This window comes from Sipha flava, unplaced genomic scaffold, assembly GCF_003268045.1.
Source record: "Sipha flava isolate LNK unplaced genomic scaffold, YSA_version1 242_pilon_pilon, whole genome shotgun sequence".
In the NCBI taxonomy this organism is placed as follows: domain Eukaryota; kingdom Metazoa; phylum Arthropoda; class Insecta; order Hemiptera; family Aphididae; genus Sipha; species Sipha flava.
Window position 1 is genome coordinate 394,382 of NW_020272890.1, and position 21,185 is coordinate 415,566.

Below are 21,185 nucleotides of genomic sequence, written 5' to 3' on the forward strand. Positions count from 1 at the left end.
TATTGTGTTTAAATACAATATTGTATTATTGTAAAAATTAAGAAATGCATTAAAAACGTCAAAAATGCATTAAAATTCAAGCCCTAGACAGGTAAGTCAAAAGGCTATTACAATTATCTATAATCGTGCTGTTACTCTAGTATAGGGTGACAATATTAAGAAAATAAAAAAACAAGACAGCTAGGTTAGGTTAGTCTAACCTAACCTAACCTTCCCTCCCCCAACAAATAAAAATCTCTATAGATACGCGTCAATTTCAAAATATAACGACTTCACGGAAAGGAGTTCTCGGATCGACTGTTAATAGCGTTTACCAAAAACTATTACCGATTAACGACTATAATATAATATAATAACATTAATTATAAATTTATAAGTAATATAATATATAATTTTAGTTCGTAGAACTACATATTATGCCATACAACATGTCTTATGCTTATCGCTAATTTTATAGTTCGTCGGCATCGAGACTTGACGCTCATTTCACGAAAACTGTTATCTGTTATTTTTAACTGATTTCACGTTTTAAATATACGAGGAAAACTGTTTTATATTTTTTTCATATATAGATATTTTATTTACAAGCATTAATACATTATATTATATATAATATGGAAATAACGGGATTAAAACGGAACAATCTTCTAAAAACGAGATAAAAAGCGTCCCATTTGAAGTTTATCGAGACAACGGGACGTGATGATCAAAAAAGGAACAATCCCGTTTTAAACGTGATGTCTGGTCACCCTTTTCTAGTAATCACGGTCGTGATGAACGAAGTAACATGTGATAAAACGTGGCTGATAACATCATGAGATAACAGAAATTTTCAAAAAATACATTATCAGTGCGAATTGGCCTTAGAAGTGCCGAAAAATATTACACATATTGTAATAGTAATAATAATATTACCTATATTTATATCTACGACGAGGAAGCGACCCTGAAATAATTTGATGATATTATGCTCTTTGTAAGTTAGATTCCTTTCGCATCAAAATATATTTCCACTGCCGCGGTATCAGTCGTGCAATGTCCTTGTTCAATAAAGTGCGTAAGAATTTTCTACACATCAAGCAGAATACCGAACTGCTATTCAACAATACCGGGCTGTGCATCAAAATCATATCGTGCATGTTGTCCGTGTGCTATTTCTTTTCGTTCTGGTCTAGAACATCTACGGTGTTCGGTGTGACGCCCGGTTACTTATTCCCGCCGTCGTTTTGGCTCTGGACGCCGTTCACGTTCTGCTTCTTTGAATCGCACTTATGGCAAGTACTATTGGACGTAGCTGTGGTGGCCGTCTGCAGCAAGCTCATCGAACCACTGTGGGGTGAACTGCATGTGCTTATCTTCTTTGCCGTCGTCAATATTGGTGTGGCACTGGCGTGTGCCATCTTCTACTATATCATGTACATGTTCACTTGGAACCCAGAGCTGTTGTTTTCGGTTCATGTACGTGGGCTGGCTGGCTACTTGGCTGGCGTCACCGTAGCTGTTAAGCAGATTATGCCCGACAGCCCTGTATTGGACACGCCAGCGGGTCGCATTACCAATCGCAATGTGCCATTGTTTACTATATTTGTCGCATTAATACTCTGGTTTGTAGGCTTTGTTGATGGCACCAAACCAACTATGGTTGTCAGTGGTGTGTTAACAAGTTGGACATATTTAAGATTCTATCAGAGACACACTAATGGAACTCGAGGAGATATGGCCGATAATTTCACTTTTGCCAGCTAAAATATTTGATTACATACATATTATGTATATATTATATATAATATAACCATTAACCTAATTTTATTTTCTGTTTATTAAGCTTTTTTCCAGTTATTATTCAACCTCCAATCTCAGTACTTTCCAATTCAGTATATAGTGTTTTTGTAAAAGCTGGTATATGCAGGAAAACAGTACGTAGAGTAGATATTGCTAGTGCTCCAACTGGTATAACTGTTGCTCTACCTGGTATCAGATCACAAGACATGGATAGAAGAAAGTATGTAAATTAAGAAATAATCCTATATAGTTTAATCATGAATTAAAATTGACTGAAAAAATATGTATGATTTCTATAAAATGATTTTATTATTATTTAAATTATTAATCAAGATTTAAATAATTATCTATGGAAAATTTTCTATATGGATATAGAATATATTAATATTTGTCTATGATAAATTAATATATTTTTATACAATGCATTAATCGATATAATATTATTATATACTTAGATTTTATAATGACTTTTTACCTTTAATAACTTGTTTTAGGTTGTTAGCGCTGAAAGCTCTTAATAGCCGTTTAATTGATACTACAAATAAAGGTACACCAAGAGTCAATAATGTGGATTCTGAGAGAAGAGATTCAGTAGTTATATCAATTGGAGACTCAGAACAGTCAACACAAGCATCATCTAGTAATATGATGGTTTCAAATAAAACAACGTAATAAAATTAATTTTCAATTAAAATATATAGATACAATATTGTTATTAATTATATACTAAACATGGACTTAGAATATGTAGAAATGTACAACACTGTTTATTTGTACTTTGAAAATATTAATCTAGGCATCCATTATCTAATGTATATAATAATTTGTTGTAAATATGTTGTTTATATTGTAAATAGGTAAACTAGGGTATATTAATTGATTAATTTACTAAATGATTACATATTTTATGTTACATAAACCTATTCCGGGTCTTCATTATAATTATTTTATCTTATGAGTTTTGTATAATTTTATTGATACAAATATATTTAAGCCTGTGATAATAAAATAACTAATTATAATTTTATCTTGTGTTGAAAAAGTTATCTTTCTAGGTTAAAGGTTATTATTTACTAATTCCTACACTAACAGAATTTGTTCATAGGATGTTATTTCTTGAAAGTTCACATAATTGAATGCATGATCATGATTGGACCATCTGAATACTAAAACAAAAAATGGACTATCCAAGTCTTGTCTTAAAATAAGTATAATTAAGAAAAATATTAATAGCAGTAATACACATTTATGACCTATAGTAATTAAATTAAATTTTCCTCAAAATAAAGAGCTAATTTATCCAAAAATGGCTTATAAAGTCCAAGGTTATCATCAGTTCGATAAGTTTTCAGAGATATGTTTAAGCATCAACATACCTTATTTACTTTTTAGTGCATTATAGCTCATGCTAGGTGTTTCATCATGGTGACCGTAAGTGATTATATTTATTTTATACATTTTCAGTTAATAATTTATCCAATTAAATTATTTCTTATATAATTTTTATTTACAGAAAAAAACCTTAGATTTGAGGTACAATGAAATGTGGCAGGCTTGGAATGACACTGCTGGTGAAGATAGCAATTATTCAACGGAATTGTTTAAACCTGATTTGGTACTGTCATGGAAACAGTTGAATGTTACAGTTACAAAGAAGGTTCCTAAATTATTTGGCTTAAGTGAGGTCATTAATAAACAAATTTTAAATAATGGTAAGAACAACAATAGTGGTATATTAATATCTGAAAGAACATAGGAGGCATAAGCTTAAATTAGAGATATCTTAATCCACCTAATGTAAATTAAGTCATCTTTATTTACTAATATTTTTAAGTTATTTCCGTGAATGCAATTTTTAAAAAAAATTATCAAATCCTCACTTATTCAACATTATATTTTAGCTAGATTTTCTTGCGTTTAGGTAAGGCATGAATACCAAATATAATTTTTTTTGATGCAAGCATAAAATTAACCAGTTTTAAATAATCTCACTTATTTAAACAATGTATGTAGTCTTCTTTTAACTATTCTGTGATATTTGTCATAGTATATTTTTTTTAGTAAAATAATAAGTTTGAATATTAAATATTTTAATTGATTTGAGGGGCTTAATTTTACTGAATTTTTTCAGCTGCTACATACTTCTTAAAAATGTTTTTTACTATTCAAATATTTTATTTATATTTACAACAAAAATTGAACGTTTTTGTTTACGTATTTTAAGTCTGTACAGTATAAAATGAATGTATGAATTGATTATAATTTTGTTTTATAGTCAGTGGTAATGTTGAATGTGGTACTCTATTGGGAATCATGGGACCAAGGTTGGTAATTATGTTAAATAATTAAATTTAATGGCTTTTTGTGTTTATTTTATAGTTTATATTTGATACTTTATAATATGTGTGTTTTATTTTGATTACTTTAATTTCAGTGGTTCAGGAAAGACTACATTAATGGCTACAATAAGTCACCGGACAAAAGGTATACATATTATGTATCACATAAAAATCAAAACAAATCAATAACATAAAAATGGGTAACTGTTTTGTATTAATATATTTTTAAAGGGAATTTTGAAGGAGAACTTTTATTGAATGGACGTCCAGTATCTGAAGATATAATGATAAAAATATCTGGGTTTGTTGCTCAAGAAGATATAAGTTTTGACCAGTTAACTGTTCTGGAAGAACTCAAGCTAATGGTGAGAGTAATTTATTTATAGGTACCTTAATTAATATTATAACAAATGTTATATTTGTACAGGCTAGATTAAAAATGGATTCTAGTTCTTCTAAAAAAGTAATCAAAGATCGCATAGATTATCTTGTAGCTCATTTGGGTTTAAATAAAACACTAAATACTAGACTATGTTTTTTATCTGGTGGAGAGCGGAAAAAAGTAGCTCTAGCTGTTCAACTTATAAATGATCCGCCCATTCTATTTTGCGATGAAGTAACTACTGGACTTGACAGTTATGCTGCTGCACATATCATAAACACTTTAAGAAGAGTTGCTCATAGCGGAAAAATTGTTATATGTACCATACATCAACCAGCATCTGGTTTATTCGATCAATTTCAAGAAGTTTTACTTTTAACAAATGGACGATTAGCATATCAAGGACCTGTATCCTTAGTAAATGATGTTTTTAAAAAGTAAAATCTTGAAGCTATTGTATTTTACACAACAAATGATTATTGTTTCAATTTGTATTAGTTATAGCTACATTTGTCCTGCTACATATAATAAAGCTGATTTTATTATATCGATTTTGAACTCGGATAATGTATTAGATAAAAATAATGTAAATAACATGTGTGAAATATCGTCAACCATTAAACAGATGGATATCAAGTACAACTCATTCAATAAGGATGTATGTTGAAAACATTTATTACAATAGTATTTTACTGTACACAATTGAAAAAGAAAAAATATGTTATCTGTTATTTAGGTTCAGTCGGAATACGAACATCATTTACAAACGTAAGTCTATTAACTGGGCTAGTTCAAGATATAAGCAAACCAAGCAGTAGTGCAATAAAATATTATTCCATTCAATGAATTACTTGCAATTAAAATTAAATTTATACTTCAATTTATAACTACATTAATATAAAACAAATTAAATGACTTAAATAATAACAACACCAATTTAAAATTATAGTTATACTATAATTAATGATTTAATAATACGTACTTGAGATATAAAACCTAAAAATCTTTTTTTTAATTATAATATACTGATTATACAACTTCAACAATCATTTTTACATGATTTAAATTGTTTAAAATATTACATAAATACTAGTACCTATTTCATAGATTAGAATAGTATTGATTTTATTACAGGTAACCCCCCAAGCTTACATTTTTACTATGTAAAATTTATTTGGATTAAAGAAAATAAAATAACCAACTAACACTTTCCAGTCGCTTTTAACAAATAGCTCAATGTTCTATCGTTCACATAATACCATATACAGCCCTAAATTTTTATATTTGTATTTTTGTAATCCCTAGCTGTATGTACTGTTCATTTGTTGACTAAATATTGAGTTTAATTTATTATGTATCAGGATGAAGCTTAGTTGGATTCTTCAGGTTCTGCTTTTACTGTACAGATCTACCACATGTTTTGTTAGAAATTACAAGCAACATTTATTGGAGTTTGGAACATTAATGGTGAATTTTAAATTTTTGTGTACAATAAAATTAATTTGTGTAAAGAGATAAAACAATATGTGTTTCTAATAAAGTTTTTAGGTATTATTGTTGCTACACCTTATGCAAACTTACAATTTGATACCAAAGCAGTTCAAAATTGGGAAGGCTTTTGGTTATGCTTGGTTATTAACACGGTTTTTCAATTCAATTATTCTGCTATATCCACTCATCAAATAAAGTTCTCAGTTGTTCATCGAGAAGTTAGCAATAAAGTTTACTCATTAAGTGCATACTATGTATCCGAATTAATTATACTTGTAAGTCAAAATATTGAGTACATCATCTTACATTTTTAAATATATTAAGGATATGTTTGTTTTAATAGATTATTTGGCTGATGGTAAAAATATTGTTTTATTGTATTGTCATATTTTGGATAGTTGGTGTTCAATGGATTTATATGCAATTATTGGTATTTTTTATAATAGCACTTGCTTCATTTTCATATGGTAACTAAATGAATTAAAATAATATTTTCTATTTTTGAATTATTAAATTAATTTTAATCAAAATATTTTCAAAATTGAATGATTCAAGTATTTTTAAATTATATTTTTCTTTTTCATTTCACTGAAAAGCTAATGAATCTTATGAATCTTATGAAATTTTAGTATAACAGAATTGTAATAATGTTATTATTAATATAGGAAGTCTGTTGTCAGCATACTTTAGTTGTGTAGAAGAAGCTATTGTGTTTTCAATAGCATATGAGTACTTAGCACTGCCTCTCAGTGGTGCATATTTATCGTTTAGGTAAATTGAAATTTCATTGTTAGTGCCATTGTAATTTTATTTTATAAATCAAATGATTTTTATATTTATTTTAGATCTTTGCCAAAAGTGCTATTTTCCCTGAGGTACTTATCTTTGTTTTTTCTTGGTTGTGAAACAATATCTACTCTATTTTGGGATAAAATAAAATCATTACGTAAGCATATTTATTAATTTGAAATATATAATTGTTAAATCTATCACATTAATTGAATTTTTTTTTTTTTTTTTTTGTATATTTATAGCATGTACAGATATTGCTAATTGCTTGGACAGCGGAAAAGCAGTTTTATTGAAGTATGGTTTTGTAAGCAATGACATGTATTTTGACTTAATGGCGTTACTTATATTTAGTGTTTTAGCAAATATATTTGGATATATAGGAATACTTAGACGAATGAAAAAACAACCTGCCTATTAGCTTTTATATTTAAATAAATTTAAAATCTTCTTTTGTGTTATTTGGTCTAAAATATATAATAACAAACTGTAATTAAAAAACTTAAGAACTATATTTATTGAAATGTGTTTTTAGTTATAACTTTTGTTATTCACTAATTTTAATTTTTAATATTAAATTAATCCAAATTAAATTAATCAATAAAATTATTGAAAAAATGTGATGAAAATATTACTGAGCATATTGGATAACTAAATAACTAAAAAAAACTCTTGAACTTCAAGTATAGTATACAATATGGAGCAGAAAATGGGGCAGTTATTATATGATAGGCAACACCTAATTATGTATGTAATATAAACTATGTGTTATAGTTGTGATAAATATTTAGTTGTCTACTATATAATATTTACGACTATAGTTACTAGTTATAGTTATTACTATAGTTTAAACGCGCAAAATCTGTAATTCATGTGAACACTGACTAAAAACGCGCGTTTAACGCTCTCCATGTGAACCTAGCCTTACGCTGTGTCCAATGTGAACGCGGCAAAGGTGTTGTGATGCGGGCGACGCGGCAAATAAAATTATCAAACATATAAATATAGATTAGATTGTCCAATGTACGCAATAAACGCGGGTGACGCGAACGAATTAATTCGATCGCGTTCGCCGCACGGTTTGAAAATCAAATTGTTTTGTTTTTGGTCGCGCATTTAAGCGAACAGACGTCAAAATATTTCTATTATAATTTACGATTTATTATTATAAATTATTTTTTTTTAATTTTTATACGACTATTTTATGATACGAATAGGTAAACGGGTAATATATATTATTAAATTATAATATATAGTATTTTAATTATAATAGTATTATATATTTATATATTAAATATTGTTGTATGATCAATATGGAGCTCATTATATCTGAGGTACAAAAAATGAATGTGTTCTTTGGAATAAATGTAATACAAAGTATATTAAATGTTTCACTTCAGCACTTTTCAATAGGTATTAACAATTGTTTTTCAAGACTAAAAGACATTTTTAGTTATTTTTGTTTTTAAAAGAATAGAACATAAACGTGTAAAATATACCGCATAACCTTTGCACAACTCACTTCAAAATATACTGCATATAAAAAAAAGTAAAAAATATCTGAATATGGTTTAGTCACAAATTCGCGTTCACCGCGTACACGTAGGACACAGCGTTAGTGTGTTTCGTTCGGGATTGCTCGTACAACGTCGGTATTTGTCGTGACATTTATACTATGGTAAACGATCGCTGCGCTCTATGTTCCTATCTATACGCGCTGTATAGCAGTTATTGTTTTATAATATATAGTGAATTACTGGTCACTAGGGTTCGGAAGTTGTTGGAATTGTATATTATTCTGCGGTGGCGTAGCCAGGGGGGGGGCTAAGGGGGCTATAGCCTCCCCCATGGGCCGTGTTTATATGTATAATGTATCTTGACTATTTAATAGAATCAATGCTCGTTTTAATCAAAAGCATATTGATGTTTTGCCACTTGAAGGACTTATTCCAGCCAATTTAAATATGTATGACGATAAAAATATTATAAAAGCTGCTAAAATATATGTCCGAGATCTCCATGATGATACCTCATCTACAATCAGAGCTGACCTGTTCATATGGAGGCAACAATGGAGTCAAAATACTATTCCAAAACCGAATTCTGCTCTTGATTCACTCTCTCATCGCACTAATCTTCGACCTAACATTAAAATACTTTTACAATTATTCACCACGTTACCAGTTACCTTTTTCACTCCGGAAAGAACATTTTCAGCACTTAATTGCTAAAAATTTTTTTAAGAAGCACCATGTCGGAAAACAGATTGAATGGGTTAGCTATGGCTAATATAAATAAAAAAGAGCAATTCGATGAAAGTGAAATAATAACTGAATTTGCCGGAAATTCGCCTAAGAGAATCCAGCTGTCAGAATGGAGCAAGTGACTGAACACTGAAACCAAAATTATTATTATTATTATAAATTATATATTAATAAATATTTTTAAAACTATACTAAAATGCTAGAATTACGTTTAGAAACTTGGTGGTAGATGGTGGGAGGGTTAAGGGTGAATTCTCATATCCTCTCTTACCTTACTTATCCAAAAAAAGTGATTAGCCCCGCCCATTTAAAAATCCTGGCTACGCCACTGTTGTTCTGTATGTTAAAAAATTTAAAATCTATAATGCAGTTTTTGTGTATATTATTGATTGTTAACAACATCAAATATGTTTTTTTTTTAATTTCAGAATACATTTTTTGCGTATTTATTAGGTACAGTTTTTTGTATATTCAATGCATATTTTGCAACTTTTTCGTGCATATTTGTATGCATATATTGCCTTATTAGCTCCTAAAACTTCAGAGCTATACAGGTCACATTATTATTTATTTTTATATAGGTAATATTATTATTAAACGGCTGCGGGTCGTGGATGTGTACTATTGACAAACGACATAAAGCAGCGAGAAACCGTAAATATATTATTATAAGTTCATCTTGAATTATATGACTTAAGTAATTGGTTTTAAGATTAATTATTTTTTAAATTCCTCATTACTTTTTGCTAACAATTTACATAATTCTTTAGTTTCCTAAAAATATATTAATTTTTTTATAAATAATTATCATAATTACCTAGATATTTTACATTGATGATCATTTAAGACTCTTAGTAATATTAGTTATAAGTTATTACTTTTTAGTTGTTAGTTTAATACCTTGATTTAAAGAATCTTTTGTCTCGTCGTGTCCACACCAAATCATTAAGGTGTTTAAAAATATTATTATGACAATCTTGATATAATTTGTTAGACATATTAGGCATATTCATTGTAGCCGAAAACTCTTCGAGTTATAAGTATCCTTGTCCTGTATTTACTATAGAAGAAACCATGGTCATATTTACATTAACAATTTGGCCATTGGGATTTTCACTTTTTACAATTTCTTGTGCATCATACATTTTGCAATCAAAATAAAACGAACCAAAAGATCCACTCCTTGTTTCCTTTGAGAATTTTAAGTCACGAAATGTGCAATCAAATCTTAAATGTTTTATTGATTGAATACTTTCAAAAACATATTTCACATCAATTATTCTCCTTCCTTCTAACCTTTTCCAGGAATTAACTGTTTCATTATTTTTGACAGTAGATATATTTAAGTTAGGCATGTTCAGTGAATTATCTATTAAATTATTTGGTGTAATATCACTAGTATCTAGTGTATTTTGTACCTTGAAAATAAAGTATAACCTTTATTATTAAACAATATGTTAATTTAAATGTCGTAAATTTTTATCAAATATTATATTATAAATTTTTCACTCGGCGAAAACATTTGAAAATTGAATATATTTAAATAATTTTAAATCCATGTACTTACTTTTTTTTTTTAATCCTTTCAGTGCATCAATATTTCTTTTTTTTTCCTTTTAGATAATAAGGGTTTGGTTTTTTTCCATAACGCCAATCTTTTTTACTATCCATATTATTCAAACAGATAACAATACAAAAATTATATATAACAGATTTATTTATAATTATTATTAGCATATGGCTCCGACAAGCACAAAATAATAAATAGGTAAATATATAAATTTCAATAGTATAAACTAAAATAATAGTCATAAAAAAAAATTAAAAGACTTAGTACTAATTAAATTATAAAGTTATAAATAGTCAAAATATAACAGTTAAAATTAAGAACTATGTTTGGTTTATGTATGTATTGCAATCGCTTGAACTTAAAAAAAATGTTTAAATTAGATAGATTTTTTGTCATATTTTATCTTATCTAGATAAATAACGCTAAGTTATCTAATTACTTATCTAAGATAAAATTTTTACTTACCTAGATAATTATCTGTATTCTTGCCAAGATTAGAGTTATTTTTATTCATATACAGAGACAACTCCAAGAAATTAGAGATCATCAAAATCGGTCCAGCCGTTCTTGAATTATAAATTCTGTAAATAACGACTTTCTTTTATACATATAGATTTTGTATCCGTAATCATAATTCATGCATTATTAATAAGTAATTATTATTTCTTGGTATGACATTTTTTTTGTATTTTCATGTCAAGAAAATATTTTTGGTATTTTTAAACTTAATTTCTTATTTTTTCATGAAAGTTCCAATTATAGTGGGTATTAGATTTTAGTATACACATGTAACTCATACGCTGAATAGTCATTACTTCACTTTTGGAACCCGTAAAGTCGTAATTACTTATAGAATAATGAAAATCATCAAATTAATATTATATGGAAAACAATATTGTTTACTTAAAATAATTTTTTATGTATTCTGTATTCATACAGAACCTGATATGTTCAGAGCGATTTTCATTTTTTTTTTTTTATGTAATATTTTAGTGATTCATTTCATTTCAATTTTTTTTACCTATTATCTTTATCTAGATATATTTTGCATTATCTATTCCCAACACTGGATATGGACACTAAGTATCGTTATAAAATGATCTACATTAAAAAATTTGAAATGTTTATCTTACATATGATCGATAAATACGGATTCAAGGGGGGAGGGGCGATCGTCCTTTTCGCCAACCCAAAAATACGCCCCTGCACTATACTATTCATCTATTTTACTATAGTATATTGTACTACCGGGGAACTAGGGGCGCAATTTCAATGAAAACACTGGGGGGGCTGAAGCCCTTCTATTTTTTTCATATTCCTTTATAGTTATAGACACCGGCAACCCGTATAATTCAACAGTTACTAAAATATTTGGTAAATATTTAAATATTTCTAAATTTAAATTGTTCACTTTGATTTAATATTTTTATTGCGCATACAACGAATTACCCGTCTGTAAACACAAATGTTTCATCACATGATCACATTTAGATTCTGAGTGAAGCGATTCGGTAAGAATATTATGGTAATATAATGATGTTTGTATTTTATTTTTTTAACACTTTTTTGGATAGAAATATTGGTCCAAAAGTTTTTTCTAGGAATTTTTTAGATTTTAAATTGGCATGTGGTAGTACTTTAGATAGGTAATTTTTTATAATATTTTTAAATTTTAACAGTTTTTCCAGGCGTGAGGAAAAAACTGACCTGAAGCGATAAAAATACGCTATAAATAAGACTTTCACTTTTCAGATTACAGTTATTTAGTCATAATTCCAAAAGTAATGTAGCTAGAAATTTGAAACTCTTACCTTATAGCAAAGATATGTTTTTTCATATTTAATAAAATTTTCAAAAAGCGCATTTGATTTAAATTTAGAACTTAAAAATACCTAATTTTTTGAAAGTCATTATGTAATAAAATTTTTATTTTTGGATATTAAGTGAAAATGTAATATCATTTAACTCATATACAAGTACTTACTTATTTACCGATACTAAAAATTTATTAAAAAAATCGTTAGTCTGAAATTTCATAAGCGTGCTTTTTTACACCTACGATTTTTACGTATTTTACTGTTTTTACATCAATTTTTAACATTAAATGTTTACTAAAAAAATGTATTCCATCCAATCATAATGAAACTTTGAATAATAAATATTTGGTTAAAAAATAAATAATTTTCTTCGTCAGACAGTAAAATGTTAAATAGGTTGATAAAAAAAGAACCTACCGATAATTAGACTAAAAATGGTAAAATATACTTATAAATCGTTGTTTTTTATACTGAACCTTTGCTCAGAACCGTTTTGATAAAGAAATGACTTATTATTTCTTTAAAACTCAATATATTTACTACTAGGCTTGCCACACGTCCCGGTGTCCCGGCCGATCATTCAAATTATCCCAGTTAATAGAAGCTGACAGAAAATAACTTTTAATATACTTATTTTGTTTTCATATCAAAATAAAAAAAGTCATTCGATAGGTTCGATAGGTTTAGGTTTAGGAATTTCAAAATCTGGCATCCTTACCTATTACTATTATCCAGTTCAAGGACCAAAGAGACGAAGGACGAACTTCCACCATCATTATTTAAATAATAAATTTATATATTTATACAATAAAAATTCTGTTTTTCTATACATAATGAGAAATGAGTATTTAAAGGTAAATTAACATGAACAAATTTGAGGGTGCTAATTTCGAAAATTGGGGTGCTAAGCACACCCAAGCCCCTCCAAATTGCGCCTATGCGTGGAACAATGGTGGTTATAGGTAGTTCGCCTTGTTGCCCCCCCCCCTTTGGAGTTTAGTTTTTTTTTAATTTAATATAGTGGTCACCGCTTATAGTGATCACTTTCGTTCGAGAGAACTGTGATCATTATAACCGGAAATCACTATAAGCGGCGACTCGAAAATACATTTTTTTTCACTAATTAAAAGCGTGCTCCTTCCAGCCATAATACAGTATAAAACTACATACTATACAAACAATACACTGAACGACGGACGAAAACAAACTGGGTATAAAGTGTAAAAATATCGGTACTTGTGAGCATAGGCGGTATTACGGAAGGGGCAAGGTAGGCGGCTGCCCCCCTGCGAGTTCTTACTCTCCCTATATATTTCAAATATTGGTTGGTAACGCTTCATATTACATGCTTATTTAGAGTCTGCATGGTTGTAAGTAATAATATTATTATCTACAATCGTGGAAGCCATTCATGTAAATATGCTGAAAAGATTTTTTGCGTCAACATTTGAATATTATAATTTATTTTTATTATTGACAAATCATGAACCAATATTATTACTTTATTATTATCTGTATCACAAACGTTTTGTATGATTTTATACTCTGATTTGAAGTGTGTATTTTATTTAATATTCTTGAGTTTTTTGGATAATATTAATTTTAATAAAAATTATAAACGCAAACCAAAGTAAAAAAATAAAAACTTTATACGACTTTTTCATACAAGAACCATCATAGGCGGTTAGGTTAGGTGTGCCTTGGCACACCCTAATGTAAATTATGCGAATAAAAAAATTGAATAATTACAATTGAGAATATATGTGCATACACATTAATTAAATTTTAGTTTTTTGTAAGTAATATTGCAAGTGTTCAGAATAAATCTGAAATAATAATTACGTGTATATTTTACCAATCGTTATTTTACATCATTAACGAAGCCTTTATTTTTAGAATTTAAATCATAACACGGTCTACACGTACGAGTTTACAGCCTCCCCTTTATATTTTGAAAAAATAATCAAAAAATGACAGGGCACACTCAAATGTATCACTTTGGGTTCGCCTATAAGAACCATCACAGGTAAATTGTTGTATGTTATTATTTTAAAATTGTATAAGATAAAATAATATAAATGTAGATATTTGTAAGTGTATTATTCATTTAGCAAAATAATCTTATTTGAAATAAGTTAAAATAGTTATCAATAAAATACTTTTTTTATAGTATTGCTAGTCTAAAGATTTAGACAAAATAGTGTAAATATTTTACTTAAAATATTTCCTGCCTCCCCTACCAAGAGGGTCTAGTACCGCCTATGCTTGTGAAAACAAAATCGGTTTCAAACATGTATGATTGTACAATATGAAGTGTCGCTTATTACATGGGTTACATTAGATAAGATTAGTTCGATTAAAGTTCACGATTAAGATAATTGTCATTCGTAATCGTTTTTCCTATATACAAAAAGAGGTGATATTATTGTAAATTATACTTATATTTTATATTTCTGATCACAATAACTGAAAATCTGAACACTGTAAACAACAAAAAATGCACTTATAACGACTGTTTGTTTCGTTCCAGGCATTTTTTATCACTATAAGCAGCTGATTCTTATAACCAGTGAACACTATAAGCGGCGACCACTGTATATTGCTGGCCCATCAACACCTATCTGAAAATTTTATAAAATTATTATAAGATAAATTTCATTAGTTAATAAATTTATATCTTTTTTTTAAACATTTCTGTTAAAGTTTGTTAATATTATTAATATATAAACATTATACATTTATACCTATAATCTGTATGTATACTTTAAAATTATATGTATATAATACATATATGTTTAAAATTAGCAATAAGCATTATATTATCATCAGTGTTTACAAATTACCAATAGCTGCTATTTATCACTATTTTAAAATAGCAATATCATTAGTAGATAATTGAGAAAAAATAGCAGTTTACGATTAATAGTAGATATTAAAAGAGTTAAAAAGTATAGGAATAGTGTTTTGAGTTATTTATTTACTTATCTGTAATCATTAATAAGTATAAATATATAATAAAATATAATATCTTCCCAATATATTTTCACTAAAAATGAAATGTTATATAATAAAAGTGCCGACACTGTTTTAATAATACTGATAAATGTTGATAACACATGTACCATTTTCCAAGACTAAACCAAATCTTCACTTCTTCACTAATTGTACATTGTAACTAGTTATAAAATTTGAATTTTTGCGTGTTTTGTTATTATGAAATGTAATTTAGTGGCTAAATGAAAATTTTTTTTTCTATATTTAATAATCATGTTAATATATTTTTTATTTAATTGTTCTTGATTTAATCAGATGCATTATGTTATTAATATCTGTTTACAATTTGAAGTATAATAAATAATTATGATCAAAGCTATTTTGGTGTTCAATAATTATGGAAAGCCTAGGCTTTCCAAATTCTATCAATACTTTGTATGAAAATTTTCAGTATATATATACATAATTATCATAAAATAAAGTAATTTATGTCTGTAAATTTTTTATAGAATGAAGATATGCAACAGCAGATAATTAAGGAAACTTTTCAATTGGTTTCTAAACGGGATGATAATGTGTGCAACTTTCTAGAAGGTGGAAGGTACTTATAAAATTAATACAATATTATTAAGGGTACAGATATTTCATTGAAAATTATGTAAATTATTTTTATAGATCAGATTTCATTGGTATTCTAATTATTGTGTTGTAAAACATTCATTCTTAATTATTTTATCTTTTATGTTTTTAGTCTTATTGGAGGATCAGATTACAAATTGATTTATCGCCATTATGCAACACTATACTTTGTGTTTTGTGTAGATTCATCAGAATCAGAATTGGGTATTCTTGACTTAATACAAGTGTTTGTGGAAACACTTGATAAATGTTTTGAAAATGTTTGTGAGCTTGATCTCATATTCCATGTTGATAAGGTAATTTATTGAGCAACCACTGAATATTTATGATATGTTTGTAGAAATGAAAAAAAAATATTCTTTGGTCATAGAGAATATATTTTTCTTTGTGTTCTATATAATGCAGATTATTTATTTTTAATTTAATTATTTATTTTTAATAAAATAAAAATGAACTATTTTAAATTGTGATGATTATTTTTTTTTTTACATATCTCATTAACTTAATATGCTTTATAATTTAAAATCATATGTTTCTAGATTCATTATATTTTAAATGAATTAGTGATGGGTGGAATGGTTTTAGAAACTAATATGACTGAAATACTTTCAAGGATTGAAGAACAAAACAAATTAGAGAAACAAGAAGTAAATATAGTTATAATTTTAAATATTATCAATACTTAGCTAACTAATAAACATATTCATTCGATAGGCTGGATTAGCTGGTGCACCCTCCAGAGCAGTTTCAGCCATGAAAAACATGAATATACCACAACAGTTGAAAGATATAAAACTTCCAGATCTGCCACAAGCTATTAAAGAATTGAAGTTCTGACATTCGAGGAACAAATTGGTTTGTTCTGAAGCCTATCATAACTATACAAATTGATAATAAAAAAATGAACAAATATCTGTTATATACTGATAAGAAACTAAATTTAAAATGTTAGAGAATGTTCAACCTTTTTTTTTTTTAGTTTTGCTCATTTTTAGAGTTTAATTTTTTCAATGAAACATTGCAGTCAACATTCCATATAAATATTAATAGATTGTATATAAAAATAATTATTAACGGTTTTCAATTTTCATATTAAATTTATTACAATAACATAAAAACTAAACAAATGCATTAGTTTTCTAAACTATATAAATTTGATAGCTATAAATTAATTTTAAAATATAAATCAGCATTCTTAATTTAATTAATATGCTTATATTCAACAAGTATTGAATAACTTATAGTATACATTTTAATAATTGATAATCATGTTGATGATTTTCAATTTTCTACATTTTGTGAAGTTATTTAATAACTGTTTATTACAGGAATATTATCTACCAATTATGTACATTGTATTATTATTATTTATTTTATTTTTTTGTTCTCAAGTTAATGGCTATTGAAAGTTTATTTTGAACGAATATTTTTTTTTTTATATTTATGTATAATGTATATTGAACATAAATCTTTGATTATTGGATTAAAAATAAATATATTGAATTACAGTTTAACACTATCTTATTTATTTGTTATTAGAAAAAACTTAAAATTTTATTTTAGTAAAAAAAAAAAAACTATAAAAATAATTATGTAACATAAATATTATTGCTGGTAATTTCCAAAAAAGGCCAAAAAGATTTGAATATTTATATCATATATTTTAATTTTTTTCACTTTGGATAGTTTTTGTTTTTTATTTTCCACTTTACCAAATTATTAGAAATAAAACAAATCACGTTTTATAAAAACAAAATCTAAGTGACTAAAAAGTACGTAAAAATTTTACTATTTTACTCTAGTGTAAAAATACATATACCAAGTCCAAGTGTAGTGATGACGTGAGGTCAAGTTCAAATGAACAATATTTCATATTTTCATGTTATATTATTATACTTATTATATTTCATTCATACTAAATTATCAATATATGCAAGATACCTTATTATAAATTTTATAATTGTACCGTAGTAATACCTAGAATTGTATAATTAAGATTTATAATCTATCTATCGCAGACCGTGGGATGCGATATAGTTGAAGGAATGGTAGTGGCGAGGAACTCTTCCGTACGCGGCACTTGCAGTACAAGTCACTGTCGCACGCATGAACAATTCAAAACGTGTGTTTCTTTACTAAAACTTTGTATTTTTGGTCCATCCTACCGATTGATCCAATAATGCGATAACATTTTTGAAAACTAATCTGAATTCGTTATGTCTTTTTGAGATCGGTCAATTCACATTTTAAGATTTCTGATTTATATTCCGAATAATCAACGTTTGAAAATGCCAAAATTTCAAAATATTCTAACTAAATTTTTAGTTGTTAGGGAGGTGAAATTGGGGAAAATAGACTGACCAATCTTAAGTAAACATAATTACAAATTCAAATCAGTTTTAAAAAGTATTATCGCATTATTATATCGATCAGTATGATGGAATAAAAATTGGATATTTTGGTTAAAAATAACTATCCGCCACCGATTCCCTCAACAATAAAATCTTAATTTGTTATGATTTTGTAGTCAGTGACGTATATAGGTTTTCATTTCGGAGGGGGTCGATTATGTATTTGATTTTTGTGTTGAAGCGAAGGAGGAAGCACACTATTACGAAAAAAATTACTTTAACACTATAAGACTTCTCGACTATCTTTACACTATCAGAGAAATAAGAAACTCAATTTTTTTAATGATTTATTATTTTTTAAAAGTATTAAAACTACATTGTAATAAACAAATTTTTTATTAGAGTCACTAAAAATTCACCACATATTTTCTCAAAAGAATAAACATATTTTATAAATATAAAATTTTAAATTATCGCATAAGCAACATTCTCAGTGTCGCGACAAATTTTCAGAAATTCCCAGCATTAAGACATATGCATGTTAAAAATAACAATCTTTAACAATGGTGTTTTTCATTTCGAAGGGGGCCCGGACCCCCTCGGCCCCTCATAAATACGCCCCTGAGTCAATAGTATTATTAATGGTACATTAACTGACACCTAATTTCTAGATGGACAAATCTATATTAATTTATTATAACTTATATATGCGAACAGAAGTATAAAGAATAATTATATTAATCAAAAAGAATTATCTGATCAATTCAAACATATTCAATAAACTACTCCTAGGCGCAAATATGAATTAAGTCCTAGAATGGCTACTACATACAACCTAAACTATAGTTATAATTATAAATAAATAGTGATATATTTATTAAGTTGAATTTTTTCGATTTTAAACGAAATAACTTAAAATCAGGGGCGTATCCCCCCCTGAATCCGTATTTAAGGAATCGATTATATGTGAGGTATACATTTCAAATTCTTTTTAATGTTGATCATTTTATAACGAATTCAAATTACGCGTAGCTGTGAATACTGAATTGAGCTTTTTGTCAGGTCTGTCACAGTCGTTATCACAACGACCACGGCGTCTCTATCGACGTCCGCGAGAACGCGATTGAACCGGTCTGGCCGCCGCCGGCGATGCGAACCGTCGACTCAGCCAACGGCAGGTATCTCGCGCATGACCGTTAAATTACACTACTTGAGTGCTAAGCAACGGCTTGCCTGACCACGTTTTTATTATTACTGTAAGCCAGTGCTCGAATTGTGGGGGGGGGTACGCAGGGGTACGCAGCTCCTCTACTATTTTTTTTTTTTTGCGTACCTCAACTATATTTTTTCACCGGAACGGGGAGACGTTCATCCTAATTGATGTCCAAAATAATTTTTATTTGAATTTTAATTTACGTCAATTAGAAAACGAATTTTACGATTTATAATATCAAAACTATTTTTATAATTAAAGATTATATGGTGTTTATGATAAGGACAACGCCGTCATTTATGGAAAAATATAAATAGCAATGTTTATGAATTTGGTGTATTATACTTTATACATTGTATGGTTTGCTATTAATATTGGCGATCGGCGATATCGTCATTTCGGAAAAAAATAAATGCCCGCACAACGACCATAGACTAATCTTCTAAGGCCGTGGCCCGCACTAAAGAGTGAAAATAGATAAAAACAAAAACCAAATATATGATTATATCATTCGATTCATGAGACTGCCTGATCGTCTACAATTATGTTAATTATTATTTTGTTTTTATTTTCTACTGTAACATGTAGGATATTGGTATTGCTATCAAAATGTATTATATATGGAATTTAAATACTTGCTTAGCTAAAAAGTGGTATTCAAAATATATTTACGGTTGGTGGAGGGGGGAGAGGGACGAAGCCTCCCACGGGTCTGTGTCTAATAATTGCGCACGTGAAACGTAGTTTTAAAATCGTTGGACTGAGCTCCTCTACTTAATTTTTCCCAATTCGAGCACTGTTATAAACTAATTATTAAATAAAGACTTCATTATTTAGGCTAACTCCCAATATGCGGTCTACCTCCGTTTTGTGTGCTACGTAACTATAAATATGAGTATAGTATGCAGTCTATCAATGTTAAGTGTTCTACCTATAGCTGGGAATCTCCAGTCATTATTATTTACTTTTACTATTAACTATTACTATTATTAACTATTATTTACTCAAAATCGTTAAAAAAATGTGATGTACTAATGAAGACCTCTTAGCCGAGTTACTTAGCCGAGTATTGGTGGTGAGGATTAAATCAAACTGATAATATTTTTGATGCTTTCCTTAGAGGTATGAAATTATGCTTTGTGGATCCTTAATAAATTTAGTTTTTTTTTTATTTATACTTTTAATAATATTACGGTAAACCACGTCCATTTTGGCAGACCGCATATTGGGAGCCTTTATTTATAATTAAAATCACGTTTCTTCTACATCGCAAGACCTCGATACCTACAGGTCCATAGTAAAAAATATTACCAAAAATTTTACTTGTGAATTTTGAGCCTGAATTAAATAAAACATTTGAGCCCCCCCTAGAAGTAAGTTTCAATACGCCGCTGCTTGAAATTTAATTTAATATAATTTGTGGTTATGCAAGTGTATAACTTAATCATTGGACCTGATCGATCTATAATATAGTTATAGTTAATCATGATTCATGAATATTATGTTACGTAAAACACGTTACCTTTCACCTTTCGTTTTACGCACGATGTAAAT

The 21,185-nt window shown here is 27.8% G+C and overlaps 3 protein-coding genes and 1 long non-coding RNA gene across 5 annotated transcripts; 3 read left to right on the forward strand and 1 right to left on the reverse strand.

Annotated features, from left to right (window-relative positions):
* Window positions 1–836: 836 nt before the first annotated feature.
* On the forward strand, window positions 837–2,590 carry LOC112684155 (transmembrane protein 115). 2 transcript variants are annotated; one of them, XM_025555509.1, is made up of 3 exons: window positions 837–1,744; window positions 1,828–2,002; window positions 2,277–2,590. In XM_025555509.1, the coding sequence occupies exons 1-3, from the start codon at window positions 1,036–1,038 to the stop codon at window positions 2,452–2,454; spliced, it is 1,062 nt and encodes a 353-aa protein (XP_025411294.1). In that variant the 5' UTR covers window positions 837–1,035; the 3' UTR covers window positions 2,455–2,590. The 2 variants fall into 2 exon arrangements, with proteins under 2 accessions (XP_025411294.1, XP_025411295.1); XM_025555510.1 differs by having other exon boundaries at window positions 837–1,740; window positions 1,824–2,002.
* A 266-nt stretch (window positions 2,591–2,856) lies between these two features.
* On the forward strand, window positions 2,857–7,244 carry LOC112684152 (protein scarlet-like). Its single transcript, XM_025555501.1, has 14 exons — window positions 2,857–3,213; window positions 3,296–3,494; window positions 4,058–4,106; window positions 4,217–4,266; window positions 4,353–4,486; window positions 4,549–4,940; window positions 5,002–5,161; window positions 5,240–5,271; window positions 5,865–5,970; window positions 6,045–6,269; window positions 6,338–6,461; window positions 6,660–6,765; window positions 6,840–6,940; window positions 7,029–7,244. The coding sequence occupies exons 1-14, from the start codon at window positions 3,205–3,207 to the stop codon at window positions 7,202–7,204; spliced, it is 1,863 nt and encodes a 620-aa protein (XP_025411286.1). The 5' UTR covers window positions 2,857–3,204; the 3' UTR covers window positions 7,205–7,244.
* A 2,734-nt stretch (window positions 7,245–9,978) lies between these two features.
* Window positions 9,979–10,652, reverse strand: LOC112684165. Its single transcript, XR_003148655.1, has 2 exons — window positions 10,615–10,652; window positions 9,979–10,465 (listed from the first exon to the last, which is right to left on the reverse strand). It is a non-coding gene; the product is annotated as an uncharacterized LOC112684165 (long non-coding RNA).
* A 5,072-nt stretch (window positions 10,653–15,724) lies between these two features.
* On the forward strand, window positions 15,725–17,025 carry LOC112684162 (AP-3 complex subunit sigma-1). Its single transcript, XM_025555516.1, has 5 exons — window positions 15,725–15,863; window positions 15,938–16,029; window positions 16,180–16,363; window positions 16,607–16,714; window positions 16,782–17,025. Exons 1-5 carry the CDS (start codon window positions 15,795–15,797, stop codon window positions 16,902–16,904), a joined length of 576 nt encoding a protein of 191 aa, XP_025411301.1. The 5' UTR covers window positions 15,725–15,794; the 3' UTR covers window positions 16,905–17,025.
* Window positions 17,026–21,185: the final 4,160 nt, after the last annotated feature.